This window comes from Barbus barbus (genome assembly GCF_936440315.1).
Source record: "Barbus barbus genome assembly, chromosome: 44".
NCBI classification, from domain to species: Eukaryota; Metazoa; Chordata; class Actinopteri; order Cypriniformes; family Cyprinidae; genus Barbus; species Barbus barbus.
This window is the reverse complement of record NC_136722.1, coordinates 25,152,794-25,170,289: the sequence shown is the minus strand read 5'-3', so window position 1 is coordinate 25,170,289 and position 17,496 is coordinate 25,152,794. Positions and strand designations below refer to the sequence as shown.

Sequence of the window (17,496 nt, the reverse complement as noted above, 5' to 3'; positions counted from 1 at the left end):
CAGACAGACAGATAGATAGATAGATAGATAGATAGATAGATAGATAGATAGATAGATAGATAGATAGACGACAGACAGACAGACAGATAGATAGATAGATAGATAGATAGATAGATAGATAGACAACAGACAGGTGGATAGATAGATAGATAGATAGATAGATAGATAGATAGATAGATAGATAGATAGATAGATAGATAGATAGATAGATAGACAACAGACAGGTGGATAGATAGATAGATAGATAGATAGATAGATAGATAGATAGATAGATAGATAGATAGATAGATAGATAGATAGATAGATAGACATAAACTGATGTATAAACAGGTGGGTCGATGGATTGACAGAACTACAGAAGAATGGATGGATGGATAAAATGATAGCCAGAACAATAGATGGATGGACAGACAGAATGATGGATAGAACAACAGAAGTAAGGATGAATAGATAGACTGACAGACAGAGCAACAGACAGAACGATTATGGACAGATAGACAGCTAGATAGACAGATAGACAGACAGACAGACAGACAGACAGACAGACAGACAGACAGACAGACAGACAGACAGACAGACAGATAGATAGATAGATAGATAGATAGATAGATAGATAGATAGATAGATAGATAGACAGACAGACAGACAGATAGATAGATAGATAGATAGATAGATAGATAGATAGATAGATAGACGACAGACAGACAGACAGATAGATAGATAGATAGATAGATAGATAGATAGATAGATAGATAGATAGACAACAGACAGGTGGATAGATAGATAGATAGATAGATAGATAGATAGATAGATAGATAGATAGATAGATAGATAGATAGATAGATAGATAGATAGACAACAGACAGGTGGATAGATAGATAGATAGATAGATAGATAGATAGATAGATAGATAGATAGATAGATAGATAGATAGATAGATAGATAGATAGATAGATAGATAGATAGATAGACATAAACTGATGTATAAACAGGTGGGTCGATGGATTGACAGAACTACAGAAGAATGGATGGATGGATAAAATGATAGCCAGAACAATAGATGGATGGACAGACAGAATGATGGATAGAACAACAGAAGTAAGGATGAATAGATAGACTGACAGACAGAGCAACAGACAGAACGATTATGGATTAAGAATTATGGATGGATGGATCAATGGATTGACAGAACTACAGAATAATGGATGAGTCGATGGTTGGATGGATTAATGGATAGAATGATAGACAGATTGACAGACAGAATGATAGAATGATGATTGATGGATAGAACGACAGAAGAACGGATGAATAGATAGATAGATTGATAGACAGAGCGATAAATGGTTAGATAGATAGATTTGATTAACACGGCACCTTTGAACTGTTCATGAGAACTGCAGCAGATAAATCTCACACATAATCAAACAGATGAGCATTGCAGAACTGCCTCTATCAACACTGCCTCCTTTCATCATTTTTTCTCTCTCTTCTAATTTAGTCTTCATGAAGACCTCCCCTCCAATTAAGAGCACCAATCATTTACATTCATTAGCAGTAAGTCGCAGCGGTGTGGCTCTGGAACCCTGAAGTGGCCCTCAAGAACACGTTCCTCTCGCTGCTGCATCTGAGCCTGATATAATGGAGGGCGGAGCCTCGTGATTGATGCTCCTCCGGTTTATCTGGAGCTCCATACAGTCGGAGCAATAACACTCTTTAGAGCCACTCGAGGCCTTGCTAATGAAATAATGCACTCCAGAAAACATTAAGAGCCCATGAAAGCTAATGACGCCATTGAGTTTCAACACAGGAGGAGCTTCTGATAAAATACCAGCACAGCACAATCTGCCAGATAAATTACAGTTTCTGTGGGTTGCTAAGCAAACGTCACTGCTATGATTGCTCAAATGGAGGGTTAATGACCTCTAGTATTACTGTAAGCATTAAAGTTGTGTGTGTTGTCCTACAGCATTTGTGCTGCAGACAAGCCACCTAAAAACTATACAGAAGACCTTAGCAACATCCTAGCAACAACAACATACACCTAAGCAATCCCCTAGCAAGCACTCAGAACACCTTATCAATCACCTACTGTAGAAACCTCCTAACAACCACTCAGAACAGCTTAGCACCCCCTAGCAACCAATCAGAACACCCTATCAACTACCTACTGTGGAAAACCTCCAAAAACACCTTAGCAACCACCCAGCAACTATCCAAAAAATACTAGCAACCACCTACTGTAGAAGCCTTTAAGAAGACCTTAGCAACCTCCTAGCAACCACTCAGAACATCTGCGCAAACTCTTAGCAACCACCTACTGTAGAAACCTCCAAGAACACCTTAGGAACATCCTAGTAACTACACAGAGCACTCTAGCAACCACCTATTGTAGAAACCCCCACGAACACCTTAGCAACCACCTAGAACATCTTACAAAGCTCCTAGCAACCATTCAGAACACCTTAGCAACCACTCAGAACACCCTATCAACCATCTACTGTAGAAACCTCCCAGAACATCTTAGCAACCACCTTGCAACCACTCATAAAACCTTAGCAGCCTCCTAGCAACCACCCAGAACACCCTAGCAACCACTAACTGTAGAAATATCCAAGAACAACTTAGCAAACTCCTAGCAACCACCTAGAACACCTTAGAAGCCTCCTAGCAACAACTTAGTACACCCTAGCAACCACCTACTATAGAAACCTCCCAGAACACCTTAGGGACCTCCTAGCAACCACCCAGAACACACTTGCAAACTCTTAGCAACCACCCAGAACCCCCTAGCAACCACCGACTGTAGAAACCTTCAAGAACACATTAGCAACCTCCTAGCAACCACTCACTACACCTTAGCAAACGCCTATCAACCACCCAGAACACCCTAGCAATTACCTACAGTAGAAACCTCCCAGAACACCTTAGGAATCTCTTAGCAACAACCCAGAACATCCTAACAACCACCTACTGAAAAACCTCCAAAAACACATTAGCAACCACCTAGAACAGCTTAGAAACCTCCTAGCAACCATTCAGTACACCTTAGCAACCTCTTATCAACTACCAAGAACACCCTAGCAACCACCTACTGTAGAAACCTCCCAGAGCACCTTAGGAACCTCCTAGCAACCACCCAGGACACCCTAACAACCACCTACTGTAGAAACCTCCAAGAACACATTAGCAACCTCCTAGCAACCACTCAGTACACCTTAGCAACCCAATATCAACCACCCAGAACACCCTAGTAACCACCTACGGTAGAAACCTCCTAGAGCACCTTAGGAACCTCCTAGCAACCACCCAGGACACCCTAACAACCACCTACTGTAGAAACCTCCAAGAACACCTTAGCAGTGCTTCAAAAAAAAAAAGGAAACAAACAACTGAGATGAAGTGAATCCATTGAGATCAAATAGATTTAATTTTTAATGAAGTCGCTGGATAATCACAAACAGTGAGCAGAAATATTTTGATGATGTTATATAACGTCTCCATGATATATGATTGTGGTCACAGGGCAGATCCCGTGTGTGTTTTAGATGAAGTCCTCATTCCCTCAGGACGCTGTTTCCGAGTTACGCTTCATTAGCTGGGAAGGTGATGCATCTAAGCGAGGATTATGAGCTGGGTTTTTCTTGCCGCTACACCTGCCCACTTACACACACTTAAAATACACACAGAGAGAAGGACTCGTCGTGTGATGAAGAGGATCCGTGAGCTCGTTCTGCAGGTATCTGAGGTGCTGCAGGTCTCACATGCCTCGATGAGAAACACAAAAGCGCTCCCACACTGACCCAACTCACCGACCATGGCCTAAAAATACAGCCTTACCTCAGACTGCTGAGCGGCATTATCATATACTACCTCTGACTAAACAACAGGTGGCAAATGTGTCCATCAGTCAAAGGCTGGAGAACAGAAAGAGCAGAAACATTGTCCACACAATACACAAACCTGACTTATATTATATGTGTTAATGCTTTCATTCAGCAAGGATGCATTAAATTAATCAAAAGTAACATTTAGAATGTGATAAAAGATGCTGCTCTTTTGAACTTTCTATTCATCTGTGGATATTGAAACAGTTGTGCAAAATAAAAGTTTGCTCTAACTTGAAGAAATGATGACAGAAATATATTACTATTGCAAAGAAAACTGTACTACTATTTATTAAAACATAATTTTTTAAAGAAAATCACAAAAATTTTCATTAATGTCTTAATTTAAAAAGTAAACTTGGAAAAAAAATATATATTTGATTTAATTGTAAAATATTAAATAGTTAGCTTTATAAATAAATTTGATTATGACTGTTTTTGATAGTATATTTATATTTAACATTGCAATGTTTTTGTATTCTATGTACTCTTGACAGTAAAATAAACCAATGTTAACACATATAAAGGTGCAGTCATGCAAAGGAAAAATAGCAATAAATACATGCATATATAAATAAATATTTTTGGACAGCCCAGCACTAAAATCTCTGAACAAAATGTTGTCTATGTCTACATGTAAACATATTATTACATAATGTAACATTTCCAAACAAAAAGCCCGACCCAGAATCCCACTTTACTCCTGTAACATGTTTAAACAGCAGCCTAACTGTGGAATTAACCAGAAGTATTCAGGAGAATACACACACACACACACACACACACACACACACACACACACACACACACACACACACACACACACACAGCTGAAGAGAGCTGAAACCCCAGATCATGTTACACACACACTATCAGGAGGTGACAATCACAGGCGGCTCATGCGATCAGCTGGTGAACAAGCGTTTTCTCCCTAAAAGGGCAGGATGATGCTGACGGACGCTCAGAGCAAACGCTGGCCGCTCACTGAGACAGGCAGAACGTAAACTCTCAGATATAACGTTTCTCAAACACTCACTGAGCTTCAGTCTAAAGAATGACATATAAGAATAAGAAGAGCTGCGGGAGCCGTTACGATCAGCGCTAAATATGTGAGAGCAGAAGAGACTGACATGCACAAATTGGGAGTTTTGTTATTTTATATTTGTTGCTTCCCAGGCTGGGAAGTCCAAAAAAATATATATATTTCAATGAATTTAAAAATCTAATATTCAGTAATTCTTTAAAATCATTAATGAAATGTGGAAACAGAACAAAAATGCAAGTCAATACAGAGGCCAGGGTTATTATATTTAACTCAAACTAAACTGTAAAACATTTTCATTACTTACAATAAAATATATGCTAAATTCCCATTTTCATGTAAAAACACAACAAAAATACAAATTCTTTGTAAAATTAGAGTTTAACTAAAATTAAAATGACAACAAAAAATATAAATTAAAAATTCTAAATATTAGCAAAAACTATAATATTATCTCAATTATACTAAAATAACCCTGAAGGAGGCATAAACGTATTTGAACTTACCAAGTCTGCATTTATTTGATTAAAAATACAGTAAAAATTGTGAAATATTATTACAATATCAAATAACTGTTTCCTATTGTAATATACTGCAAACTGTAATTTATTTCTATGATCAAAGCTGAATTTTCAGCATCATTACTCCAGTCTTCAGTGTCACATGATCTTCAGAAATCATAATAATATACTGATTTACTGCTCAACAAACATTTCTGATTATTATCAATGTTGAACACAGTTGTGCTGCACAATATTTTTGTGGAAACCGTGATACATTTTATTTTTCAGGATTCACAGATGAACAGAAAGTTCAAAAGAAAAGCATTTAATTTAAATAGAAATCTTTTTAAACATTATAAATGTCTTTACTGTCACTTTTGATCAATTTAATGCATAGCATACATTCTACTGGTCATATTATTTAATATGTGTGTTATGATTATTATAGCATTGCACTGCAACAAACAAACATCAAACTCTGCTGAACTCAATTGTGGGTCATGACTCTGGTGTTGTTCCCTCAGTAGTGTGCTCTTCATCAGTCACTCGTGAGGCTCAGGACAGCGCAGCAGCTCGGCGGGTTTTGGATCAGAGTTATGGATTTGTCAACGCAACCCAGATCTGATAACATCAATTTCAGCTCTCCAGTTACCCGGCCGCGCTTTGAATAATTCTGATTATCCACACAGGTGCATCGATCCCAGCGTGTCCATATCCATCTGGAGTGATGACACACACACACACACACACACACACACACACACACACACATGCTAAGAATAGGCTGCCCTGATCTATTCACCTGAGCTTTTACAAACCAGCCCAGCATCAGCAGTTTCTGTTCTCTGAGATCTCTCTGCGTCTCACCTGCACACTTCCACCCAATGACCTACAAACACAAACAGCAGCTCGCTCACATCGTCTGGCTGTAATTCCCGAACATAGCGTCTCGTGATGCCTGCTATTCACATCAAACGCACTTCAGACAACGTTTAATGACATAAATGCTTGAATAATACAGCGTGAATAAACATTTAACGCACTACAGGAGCAGTTCAGCCGTGTTTGATCTTTTGGCCGTTCATTCATGTACAAATGAAGATTTATGAGGGGTTTAGTGGCTTTCTCACATTACAACAGCTAAGACAGATGGTATGATGGCATTTCAAATCCCAGAACAAACACATGCAACCGGCGCACTATAAAACCAGTGTGATTTAATAGCTTTTAAAACCTCGTAAAGAAATGTCCAGGTCGTATTTCATGCCAAAACAAAAGTAAGAAATGAAAAGTAAGAGATGCCTTAATTAAATATTAATAATAAATTATTATTAAATTATAATTTATTTAAATAAAAACTAAATTATAATTGACTTTAGTTAAAAATAAAATAAATAGAGTTTGGTTATAACATTTAGCAAAATAATAAGATAATGTGATGATTTAAGCAGCACAAAACACACAAATAATGCATAAATGTCCATTACCATTTTTGATTTTGAATATCTATATAAATATTTTTTTTGGAATTAAATAAATTGTAAGGTAAGAAATTACATTTTGCATTAATAAAATTAAGCCTTTCTTATTAGTTTGACATTATTTATGTGAAAATTTCACCCAAAATTCCCATTAAAAAAAATCTAATTTTCATTACTAATATATTAATATTACAGTAATGATAATCCTCTTTTCCAGATTAATTAAAATTCAACATGAATCAGTTCAAAGCACTGCAAAGTATAATAATAAATTCTTGTTTATTTATTATTATTACATTATTATTATATGATAAATCACAACAAATGAGGGAAGTAAAGTAAATAATACCTGACATGAAGGACAGAGACACAGATGGAGACATTTCAGTTAATAACATGATTTTATCAACACTGCTCAGAATTAAATGTATTTTAAGGATATATTCTGCATTTCTCTCGTCCACCAGTGCACATGGATTATTTTCACTAAGCATGTCGCAATGCATTCTGGGATTGTTGCCTTTGCAAGAAAAGACACAAACATCTTAAAATACTGATGTTTGATGCCTTAAAATACTACCTAGGTAGGCAGCTCACTATATTTGAATCTGAGACTGAAATATCCACGTGCATCTTGAGTTCAACGCTCAAAACACATCAACCACCAGAGCGTTTGCAATTCAAATGCATTGTGTACAAATTTAAAACGCATTACCCAACATACTATGCATCACGCCCTCCGGCCCTTGTGAATTCTTCCACAGTCTCTAAGTGACCAGTCAGAATGATCTAAAAATATCAATGGTGTAACAAAGGTACAACTATTTGACCTTTAACTGCTGTATGCAAATGAAATCATGCAGGAAAGATCGGGTGGCAATATTCGAGCGACGCCACGCATCCGCAGCCTTTCTGAAATGCTCGTCAGTGCAGCAGAGATGATCCTTTCCGACTGGCAGCGGCACAATCATTAGTCCGACAGCGAGGACGGAAAAGCCCTCGCACCGACAGACACATTTGCATGTGTTAATCGCTCCAGTGAAACTGCTTCCATCTGCACCAAACCCTCGCTTATGCAATATCAATATCTTCTAAACAGGCCCAGATGCAATGCACACTTATTTTACAGTATGCACACTGTCACAGGATTTGCGTTTGCAACTGAGCTCAGGGTTGATACTTGCATTTTCTGTGGGATTTAAACAGAAAAATTACACTACTATTCAAAAGTTTGGGGGGTTTTAGTTCTGTTTTTCAGCAAATATGCATTAAACTGATCACAAATGACAGTAAATACATTTATAATGTTACAAAATACTTCTATTTTAAATAAATGTTTTTCTTTTGATTTTTCGATTCATAAAAGAATCCTGAAAAATAAAATGCATCACAGCTTCCACAAAAATATTAACTGTTTTCAACATTGATTATAATAAAAATGCAGCATATTAGAATGATTTCCGAAGGATGATGTGAAACTGTAGACTGGAGTAATGATGCTGAAAATCCAGTTTTGATCACAGCAATAAATTAAATTTTAACAGATATTCACATAGAAAACAGCTATTTTAAATTATAAAAATATATAAAATTTGTACTGAATTTCTAATGACATAAATGCATTGTAAAGTCACCGAACTCAAACATTTGAATGCTGGAAACCTGTTCGGAGACAATCATTGTTTTTGCAATTCCATTCAGTGCCACTAGTGGCGCTAAAATCACATTTCAGCTTTAAACACATGCACAAACACTACAGGTTCAATCTCACATTGGGGGACCTAGCAAGTTATTGAGATCAATTACCCATGAGCCACTGAGCCAAACAATTCACTCCAGACGCTCCAGGTGCAATTAGTGCACATGAAGACTTTGATTAAAAACTGTCCACTAAATAACAAATGTATCACAGGTCTTTCAAATAAACGCATGCACAGAGTAATGACCTATTAATTATATGAGTACGCATCCAAATCAAAAGAAATAATTTTAATTACTTCATCCATTTGTTTTTCGCATCATTTTAATCAACGCGGACGAGTTTCAAACAGAGTTCATGATGTAAGCGGTCTGAGTTAATTAGAGACGGTGTAAATATGACCCTCAGCAATAATAACGCAGGTTTCAGCAGCGGTGCTTTATGAAACATGTCTGACATGAGCGTTCAGAGACACTTCAAACAGCCAATACAAACACGCGATTACATCCTGCCAGCACGCTTTCCCTAACACTCATGCGCTGCTCGAGTCACACAAACAAAACATCTGATCACAGGTCAAAAATCATCATTTCATTCTGATAACATTTATAAAATTATGTATAAAAATCTTAATAATTTTATATATAATTTTATAAATGATACAAAATCTAATTTTAGAATAAAATTCTTAATGTATAATTTATAAATAAAATTATATATATATATATATATATATATATATAAAACATACAAAAATTATTTGAAATAAAATAAATGTTCATTGAAAAAAAAATTACCAAGGTATTTTCATTTTCATTTAGTTTAACTTAATACTAAGTTAAAGAATATATAGAAGTTATATAGAATAATAACTAAAACTAAAACTGAATTAAAAATTAATAAAACACTTTATGGAATTATAAAGCAACAAAAAACTAATTAAAATAACAAAAACACAACAAAATTATTAAAAATAACAAAAACACAACAACAAAATTATAAAAAATGATAAAAACACAACAAAATTGCTAATATTTTTAACTAATATTTACATTAAATCTAATTCAAAATATTAAAATAAAACTATAACAGTCTCTCAATGATACTAAGATAACACTGATTATATATATATATATATATATACATATAAAAAAAAAAATCACATAAAATAAAAAGATCAAATTAAAAATCCAAATACTGTCACTAAAACAATTATGTGCAAACATAAATGGCAATAAAGCTGATTCTGATTCTGATTTTGATTCTAATATATATATATGCTTGTGTTATTTTAGTAACCTCTAAATTACTAGTTTTTAACCAATAATTTTTTTATAACTTCTTCAAATCTTCAGATTCTTTCACTTAAAAATTTTAAGCTGCTTTGAGATGCAATGACATCAAAGAAACACCTCAAAAGCCTCCACAAGATTCAGCTCACTTTGAGCCGCAGCATGAAGCCAGTGAGAGTAAAAAGAGCTCCAGCACTCACCACGAGGTTCCCGATGACCATCACCAGCATGAAGACCAGGATGCAGAGCGGCTGGCCTGCCACCTCCATACAGTCCCACATGGTCTCGATCCACTCTCCGCACAAAACCCGGAACACGATGAGGAACGAGTGGAAGAAGTCCTTCATGTGCCAGCGCGGCAGCGTACAGTCCTTGGAGATCTTGCAGACGCACGACTCGTAGTTCTTCCCGAACAGCTGCATGCCGACCACAGCGAAGATGAAGACGATGATGGCCAGAACCACCGTCAGGTTCCCCAGAGCACCCACCGAGTTCCCAATGATCTTAATGAGCGTGTTCAGCGTCGGCCACGACTTCGCCAGCTTGAAGACTCGCAGCTGAAGGAGAAGAAGAAGAAGAAGAGCTGTTTTCAATGATATTCAATATAAAACGCTCATAACAAAGCAATGCATCTTGAAATGCATCTGAGTTGCAAAAGAGGCCTGATATTACCTAATTGCATTATGCTGAGATAAAAAAAAAAAATAATAAGTTTCATGGTTTTTGATAAAATATTATTTTGTTATAAAATAACCAAAGCAGTCAAATGTCAAAAAGAAGTATTCAAAATGTTTGTAAATAAATAAAAACTTTTAAAGAAGCATTGTAAATGAATAAATAGATAACTAAATAAATAAATAAATACATTTTAAAGCATTCAAAATGTATACAAATAAATAAATAATAAGCACTTTTAAAGCTTTTAAAACTTTTAAAGAAGCATTGTATATAAATAAATACAGCAAGTTTTTAAAGAAGTATTCAAAATGTATACAAAGAAATAAATAATACGCAAACTTTTAAATAAGCATATAAATAAGCTTTTAAAGTAGTCAAAATTTATAAATAAATAAATAAAGCATCCTTTATAGAAGTATTTTAAATATATACAAATAAATGAATAAATAAAAGCTTTTAAAGAAGCATTGTATATAAATGAATAAATGTATATAAATAGATAAATATATAAGTTTTTAAAGAAGTATGCAAATTAACGTTTTATTTGAACATTTTAAAAATGTTTCAGAACATTCAAAAGTAACAATCCCGTAACGTTTGAAAATGATACAACAGAATGTTGCTTAATATTTCCATAACCAAGAAAAAACATTTCTGAAACTAAAATTGGACGCTTTAAATGTTCAGAAATAACATTTTCATAACTTAATGAGAAAGTTAGAAAGATGTTCTTGGAATATACTTTTGTCAGCTGGGATTAAAGGCTTTAAGAACTAAAACAAAAAATACAAATGAGCATGAGCGGAGTGAATCTGGAGCGTGTTTTACCAGTCTGAAGGAGCGCAGGACGGACAGACCCTCCACGTTGGACAAACCCAGCTCCATGAGACTCAGACTCACGATCAGACTGTCAAAGATGTTCCAGCCCTGCTGAAAGTAATAATACGGGTCCAGAGCGATGATCTTCAGAACCATCTCAGCGGTGAAGATGCCTGTGAACACCTGAGAAGAACAGCTGATTCACTTTCATGCATCTGACAGATGCTTTTATCCAAAGGGACTTGCACTAAATATCAATTTCAATGCAATCCCCGGGCAATAAAATCCAATCAAACTGCTTGAGATGCAAGAATTTTATTTTTATGTACATTATGTAAAGATATATATACATATTGTGTAAAGAATGTATAAATAATTGTATAAATGTAAATAAATATATGCATATAAATATGTGCATGTGAATGGATGATGATCAGATCAGATCTCTGTGTGGAGCACAAAAATCTCACTGGATTATTACAATTAATGGCAAAATGAATGTTTCCTACTGACACACTACAGCAAAAGATATATAATAACTGACTTAAAACCAGTTTGTAGCTGCTGGAAATACTAGTGTTCTAATAATTTTGTAATAATAAATGTAAAAAAATATAGAAATAAATATATACATGTGAATAAATAAATGTATAATGTATAAATGTAAATAAATGAATGCCTAAATATAAATACATAAATATATACCTGAATATATAAATCAATGTATTTACATTAGTTTTTACAGATTGAGACTTGCTTGAAAAACATGGTAAATATTTAGTGTGATATTCTTTATCTGCTGAGATAGGATTTGAAATTAACAAATATATTTAAGTAATATTACATTTAAATAATACATTTAAATAAGCATTTTGAGTCCTTAATAGTCAAGCAAGCTTAATTATCTTTATTCTTTAAGTATATTTATCCTACTCAGAGTTGTTATTGTTATTTAAAATTAAATAAATAAAAAATACAGACGAAAAAAAAACTGGAAATGCTGACTAACTGAAATCAAATTTCTAAAACTGAAATAGAAATCAATTAAAGTTAAATAAAAAATAGAAAAAGCTACTAAAACAAAAGCACATGAGAAAAAAAAACAAACAAAATTGATTTTTAATCTGCTCATTTTTATTGTTAACTAAAACTATGAAACGGATATTTTTATTTTTATTCAATTTTTTTTTTCTTTAAATTAAATTTTCTACTTAATTTTTATGTTCTGCAGAGTACTATGCAATTATTGGCAGCTGCTGAAAGCATAATTAAATTATGCAAAATATTTAAAAAAGCAAAGGCGGAAGGGGCGGGGCATGTGAGGGCGGTTTGTTTTCTACAGCTGCTCTGTTTCTTGTTTCTGGGAGCCGAGCGTTTGGATGTGACTGCGATACGTGACACAGAGGAGTCACTCCAACATCTGAGAGAAACACGGCCTGTGAAGATGAGCAGAGCCCCTAATTACTGCTTTAATCTCACCAATAAACCCATATCTGGAGGAACATCCACGGCCTCTGTGAGGGTCAAGCTCGTGGAAACACGCTCAGCTCACAGTTCAGCCCACCAAAAAATAAATAAATACAGCAATGAATGAATAAATTAATGAATGCATGAATGAAAAAATAAATAAATACATAGGCAAGTTAATTTATATAGCATATTTCATACACAGTGGTAATTTAAAGTGCTTCACAGAAAGAAAGAAAAAATAGTAATCATAAAAAGTTTAATAAGAAAGAAAAAATACAGTAAAAGAAGTAAAAATTCAAGAAAATAATAAAATAGTTCAAATTAAATAATGTTATTATTACTATTATAATAATGTTATTATTTATCAAATTAAATAATGTTATTATTACTATTATAATAATGTTATTATTTATCAAATTAAATAATGTTATTATTACTATTATAATAATGTTATTATTTATCAAATTAAATAATGTTATTATTACTATTATAATAATGTTATTATTTATCAAATTAAATAATGTTAGACATTAAAAACACATTAAAATAAATATGTATAAAAATAAAAAAATTAATATATTTTTAGGGTTATTTTCATGTTAATTAAACACATTCACCCCAAATTGGTAAATGTGGGCATTTTATTTATTTATTTATTCTACTTGGTAATTCTCATTCTTCTCAACTATGTTTTAATGTTTAAACATACTTTTTTTAATTAAACAACAAAATAAATACTACTATGATGTAGTAGTAGTAGTACAATAAAAATTTGAATTATAAAAGTAATGAATTTCAACAACAGGTAATTTATTATTATTAATTCATTTATAATTCTCATTAGATTCTCTTTACTGCAATAATTAAATTACAATATACAATACAATTAAATATTAATAAATATTATTTTATTTAATATTTTATGTAATATTTACCTTTCAATTCCTACATTTTATTTAAATTAAACAGCACAATAAATATGATGGTGTTGTGCAATTACAGAGTGGGATTTACAAGCCTGTTTCTCTCTCACTGATTGGACTGTTTTTGAAGCCGCTGCCATCGATCTGGACGAGCTCACAGAGACTGTAACATCATATATCAGTTTCTGTGAGGATATGAAAGAAGATGCTTACAGAAAGGGGGATAAAGTCTTGTACAAACAGGCCAAATACACACTGGAAAAGGAGATCAGAGTGACAAAGAGAAATTATTCTGACAAGCTCAGGAACAAATTATCTTCCAGTGATCCTGCTTCAGTGTGGAAAGGTCTCAAAGACATCACCAATTACAAGACACCATCCCCCAGCACTCTGGAGAATCAACACCTGGCAGACGATTTGAATGACTTTTACTGTAGGTTTGAAAAATCACCCCACACCCGCCCTGAACACCCCTCCACACAACCATTAACACCTCCAGCAACCCTCCTCTCCCCCGCACCTACAATTCAAATCAGCGAAGAAGATGTGTGCCAGGTCTTCAGGAAGAACAAAAGAAGGAAAGCACCAGGCCCAGACGGTGTATCACCAGCCTGTCTGAAATCCTGTGCTGAGCAGCTGGCCCCCATCTTCACACAGATCTTCAACAGATCACTGGAGCTGTGTGAAGTCCCCTCATGCTTCAAACACTCCACCATCATCCCCGTCCCAAAGAAACCCAAAATTACAGGACTTAATGACTACAGACCTGTGGCTCTAACGTCTGTGGCCATGAAATCATTTGAAAGACTGGTTCTGGCTCATCTGAAGGACATCACTGGACCCTTACTGGACCCCCTGCAGTTTGCCTACAGAGCAAACAGGTCTGTGGATGATGCAGTCAACATGGGACTGCACTTCATCCTGAAGCATCTGGACAGACCAGGGACTTATGTGAGGATCCTGTTTGTGGACTTCAGCTCCGCTTTTAACACCATTATCACAGAAACCCTTCAAAATAAACTAACTCAGCTCTCCGTCCCCACCTCCGTCTGCCAGTGGATCAACAGCTTCCTGACAGACAGACAGCAGTTAGTAAAGCTTGGTAAATTCACATCCAGCACTCGAACCATCAGCACTGGAGCTCCTCAGGGCTGCGTTCTCTCCCCACTGCTCTTCTCCCTCTACACCAACGACTGCACATCTAAAGACCCCTCTGTCAAGCTCCTGAAGTTTGCAGACGACACCACACTGATAAGCCTCATCCAGGACGGTGACGAGTCTGCTTACAGACAGGAGGTTAAGGAGCTGGCTGTCTGGTGCAGTCTCAACAACCTGAAGCTTAACACGCTCAAAACTGTGGAGATGATTGTGGACTTCAGGAGAAACCCCCCTGCTCTCCCCCCACTCACCATCATGAACAGCACCGTGACTGCAGTGGAGTCATTCAGATTCCTGGGCACCACCATCTCTCAGGACCTGAAGTGGGATATTCACATAGACTCCATTGTCAGGAAGGCCCAGCAGAGGCTGTACTTTCTTCGCCAGCTGAGGAAGTTCAACCTGCCACAGGAGCTTCTGAAACAGTTCTACTCTGCCATCATTGAATCCATCCTCTGCACTTCTATAACTGTCTGGTTCAGCTCAGCTACCAAATCTGACCTCAGAAGACTACGGAGAATAGTCCGGACTCATTGGTACAACCCTCCCCACTCTCAAAGAACTGTACTTATCCAGAGTGAGTAAAAGGGCTGGTAAAATCACTCTGGACCCCTCACATCCAGCACACTCCCTCTTTGAACTGTTACCGTCTGGCCGACGCTACAGAGCTCTGAGCACCAGAACGACCAGACACAGGAACAGTTTCTTTCCTCAGTCAATACATCTCATGAACACTTGACAATAAAACATGGAACACACAACTCTATTATTTATTCAGCACACTTGCTTACTTTTTTATTCATCTAAAAAAAATTTTTCATTTCAAATTTGCACATATCAGATCTGTACACATATAATTGTCTATATTATATATTGTGTTTTTGCTGTTTTGTACATAGCCTATTTGGATATTTGTATATTATACTTTATTACCTGTGTCCTGTCCTGTTACTGTCTTTCTGTTGCACTGTGGAGCTTCTGTCACTACAACAAATTCCTTGTATGTGTAAACATACCTGGCCAATAAAGCTCATTCTGATCCTGATTACATTTAAATTTAAATAATCTAAAAAAAAAAAAAAGTAATGAATTTTACTGAAGCATTTTGGGTGCTTAATAGTTATCTAGGCTTCATTTTCTTTGTGTAAAATATAATTTCTTATTTCTTTCATCTGGTTTTGGGATGAGATATGAGCTTGTTTCAGTGAATGATTTGCTATCAGTGATGATGATGATGTTGGTGATCATAACAGATTGATCAGATGCATGAGGCAACAACTCTCAAACACACATTCATATTCCCATCAAGCAATTAACTCTGCACAGCTCGTTATCCCTGAGTCGCGGAGGTGCTGCTGAACGGCCTGCTGGGATTGAGACAGATACGAGAAACGCTGGAGATCAGAGCGACCCATGACAAACCAAATACCTCCAGCAGACCGGCTCAAACAAACAAACAAATGGAAAAAATCATTTACAATAAAATAAGTCTAAAATATGAAAGAAAACAATAAATAAATAAAATGTTGCCTTGGCAACTAACTGAAATAAATGAGTTAAAGTTCACAAATGTCTAAAAATGAAATAAAAATAAATTAAAAGCTATATAAAAATATAAAATAACAAATGCTACTAAAAATGGCAAAAGCACATGACAAAATTAAATATTAAATTTAGCAAACAATATAGATCTTAATTCTGCTTGTTGTTATTGTTAACTGAAACTATTAAAAACTATTTTCATTCATTGAAATAAACCTGGAATAAAATAAAAGGTAAATATAGAAGAAAATAGAAAAAAAAATTAAAATGTACTAAAATTACTAAAACTGACATTTAAAATAATAATAAATAAAAGCTAAACCAAAATATAAAAAAATGACAAAAGCACATAACAAAACTAAAATTAATTATTAAATTTGGCAGTTACGGTCACGGATCTTCATTCTGTTCATTGTTATTGTTAACTCAAACTATTAAAAATATTTTTGATAAGTGAAATACAGCTGAAATAAAATAAAATATAAATATTAGAAGAAAAATTTGAAATGATGCATTGACAACTATCTAAAATAGTTATGTTGAAATAAAAATGTATGTAAAATAGAAATATTATAAAAAAAAAAATAATAATTTTCCTAAATTTTTTAATCAAAATTAAATGTGACAAAATCACATAAAATTAAAATTGAAAATAAAAAAGTAATTCAAAATATTAATAAATACTATATTACATAAATAATACTAAACTAACACAGATTCTACTCTTTGAGCATTAAATTTTATATTCAGTTTCAGGAAATATAAGAAAAGTCACTCAAATGAAATCTTTTTAAAATCTCAAAAAACACCAATGAAATTACACGAGAGCACAGTTTCTCAACAAAGTCTCAGATTTTGCTCAGTTTTGACAAAGTTCCCAATCAAAAGTCAAAGATCTCAGTATCAACTCAAACATTTCACATAAAAATCTCCCAAAGTCAAATGATCTGAGCTGCAATCCACATGAACATTACGGCTCTGTAATTTTATTGCCTGAAAACTAAT

At 34.6% G+C, this 17,496-nt stretch overlaps 1 protein-coding gene across 1 annotated transcript in view; it reads right to left on the bottom strand.

Annotated features, from left to right (window-relative positions):
- Positions 1-17,496, bottom strand: part of LOC306863438 (sodium channel protein type 2 subunit alpha-like) — a 172,273-nt gene that overhangs the window by 62,697 nt on the left and 92,080 nt on the right. Inside the window, exons 15-16 of the mRNA XM_079406766.1 lie at positions 11,408-11,581; positions 10,102-10,458 (exon numbers count right to left, since the gene is read on the bottom strand). Of these exons, the coding sequence (XP_079262892.1) occupies positions 10,102-10,458; positions 11,408-11,581 (531 nt within the window). The remainder of the gene's footprint in view (positions 1-10,101; positions 10,459-11,407; positions 11,582-17,496) is intronic.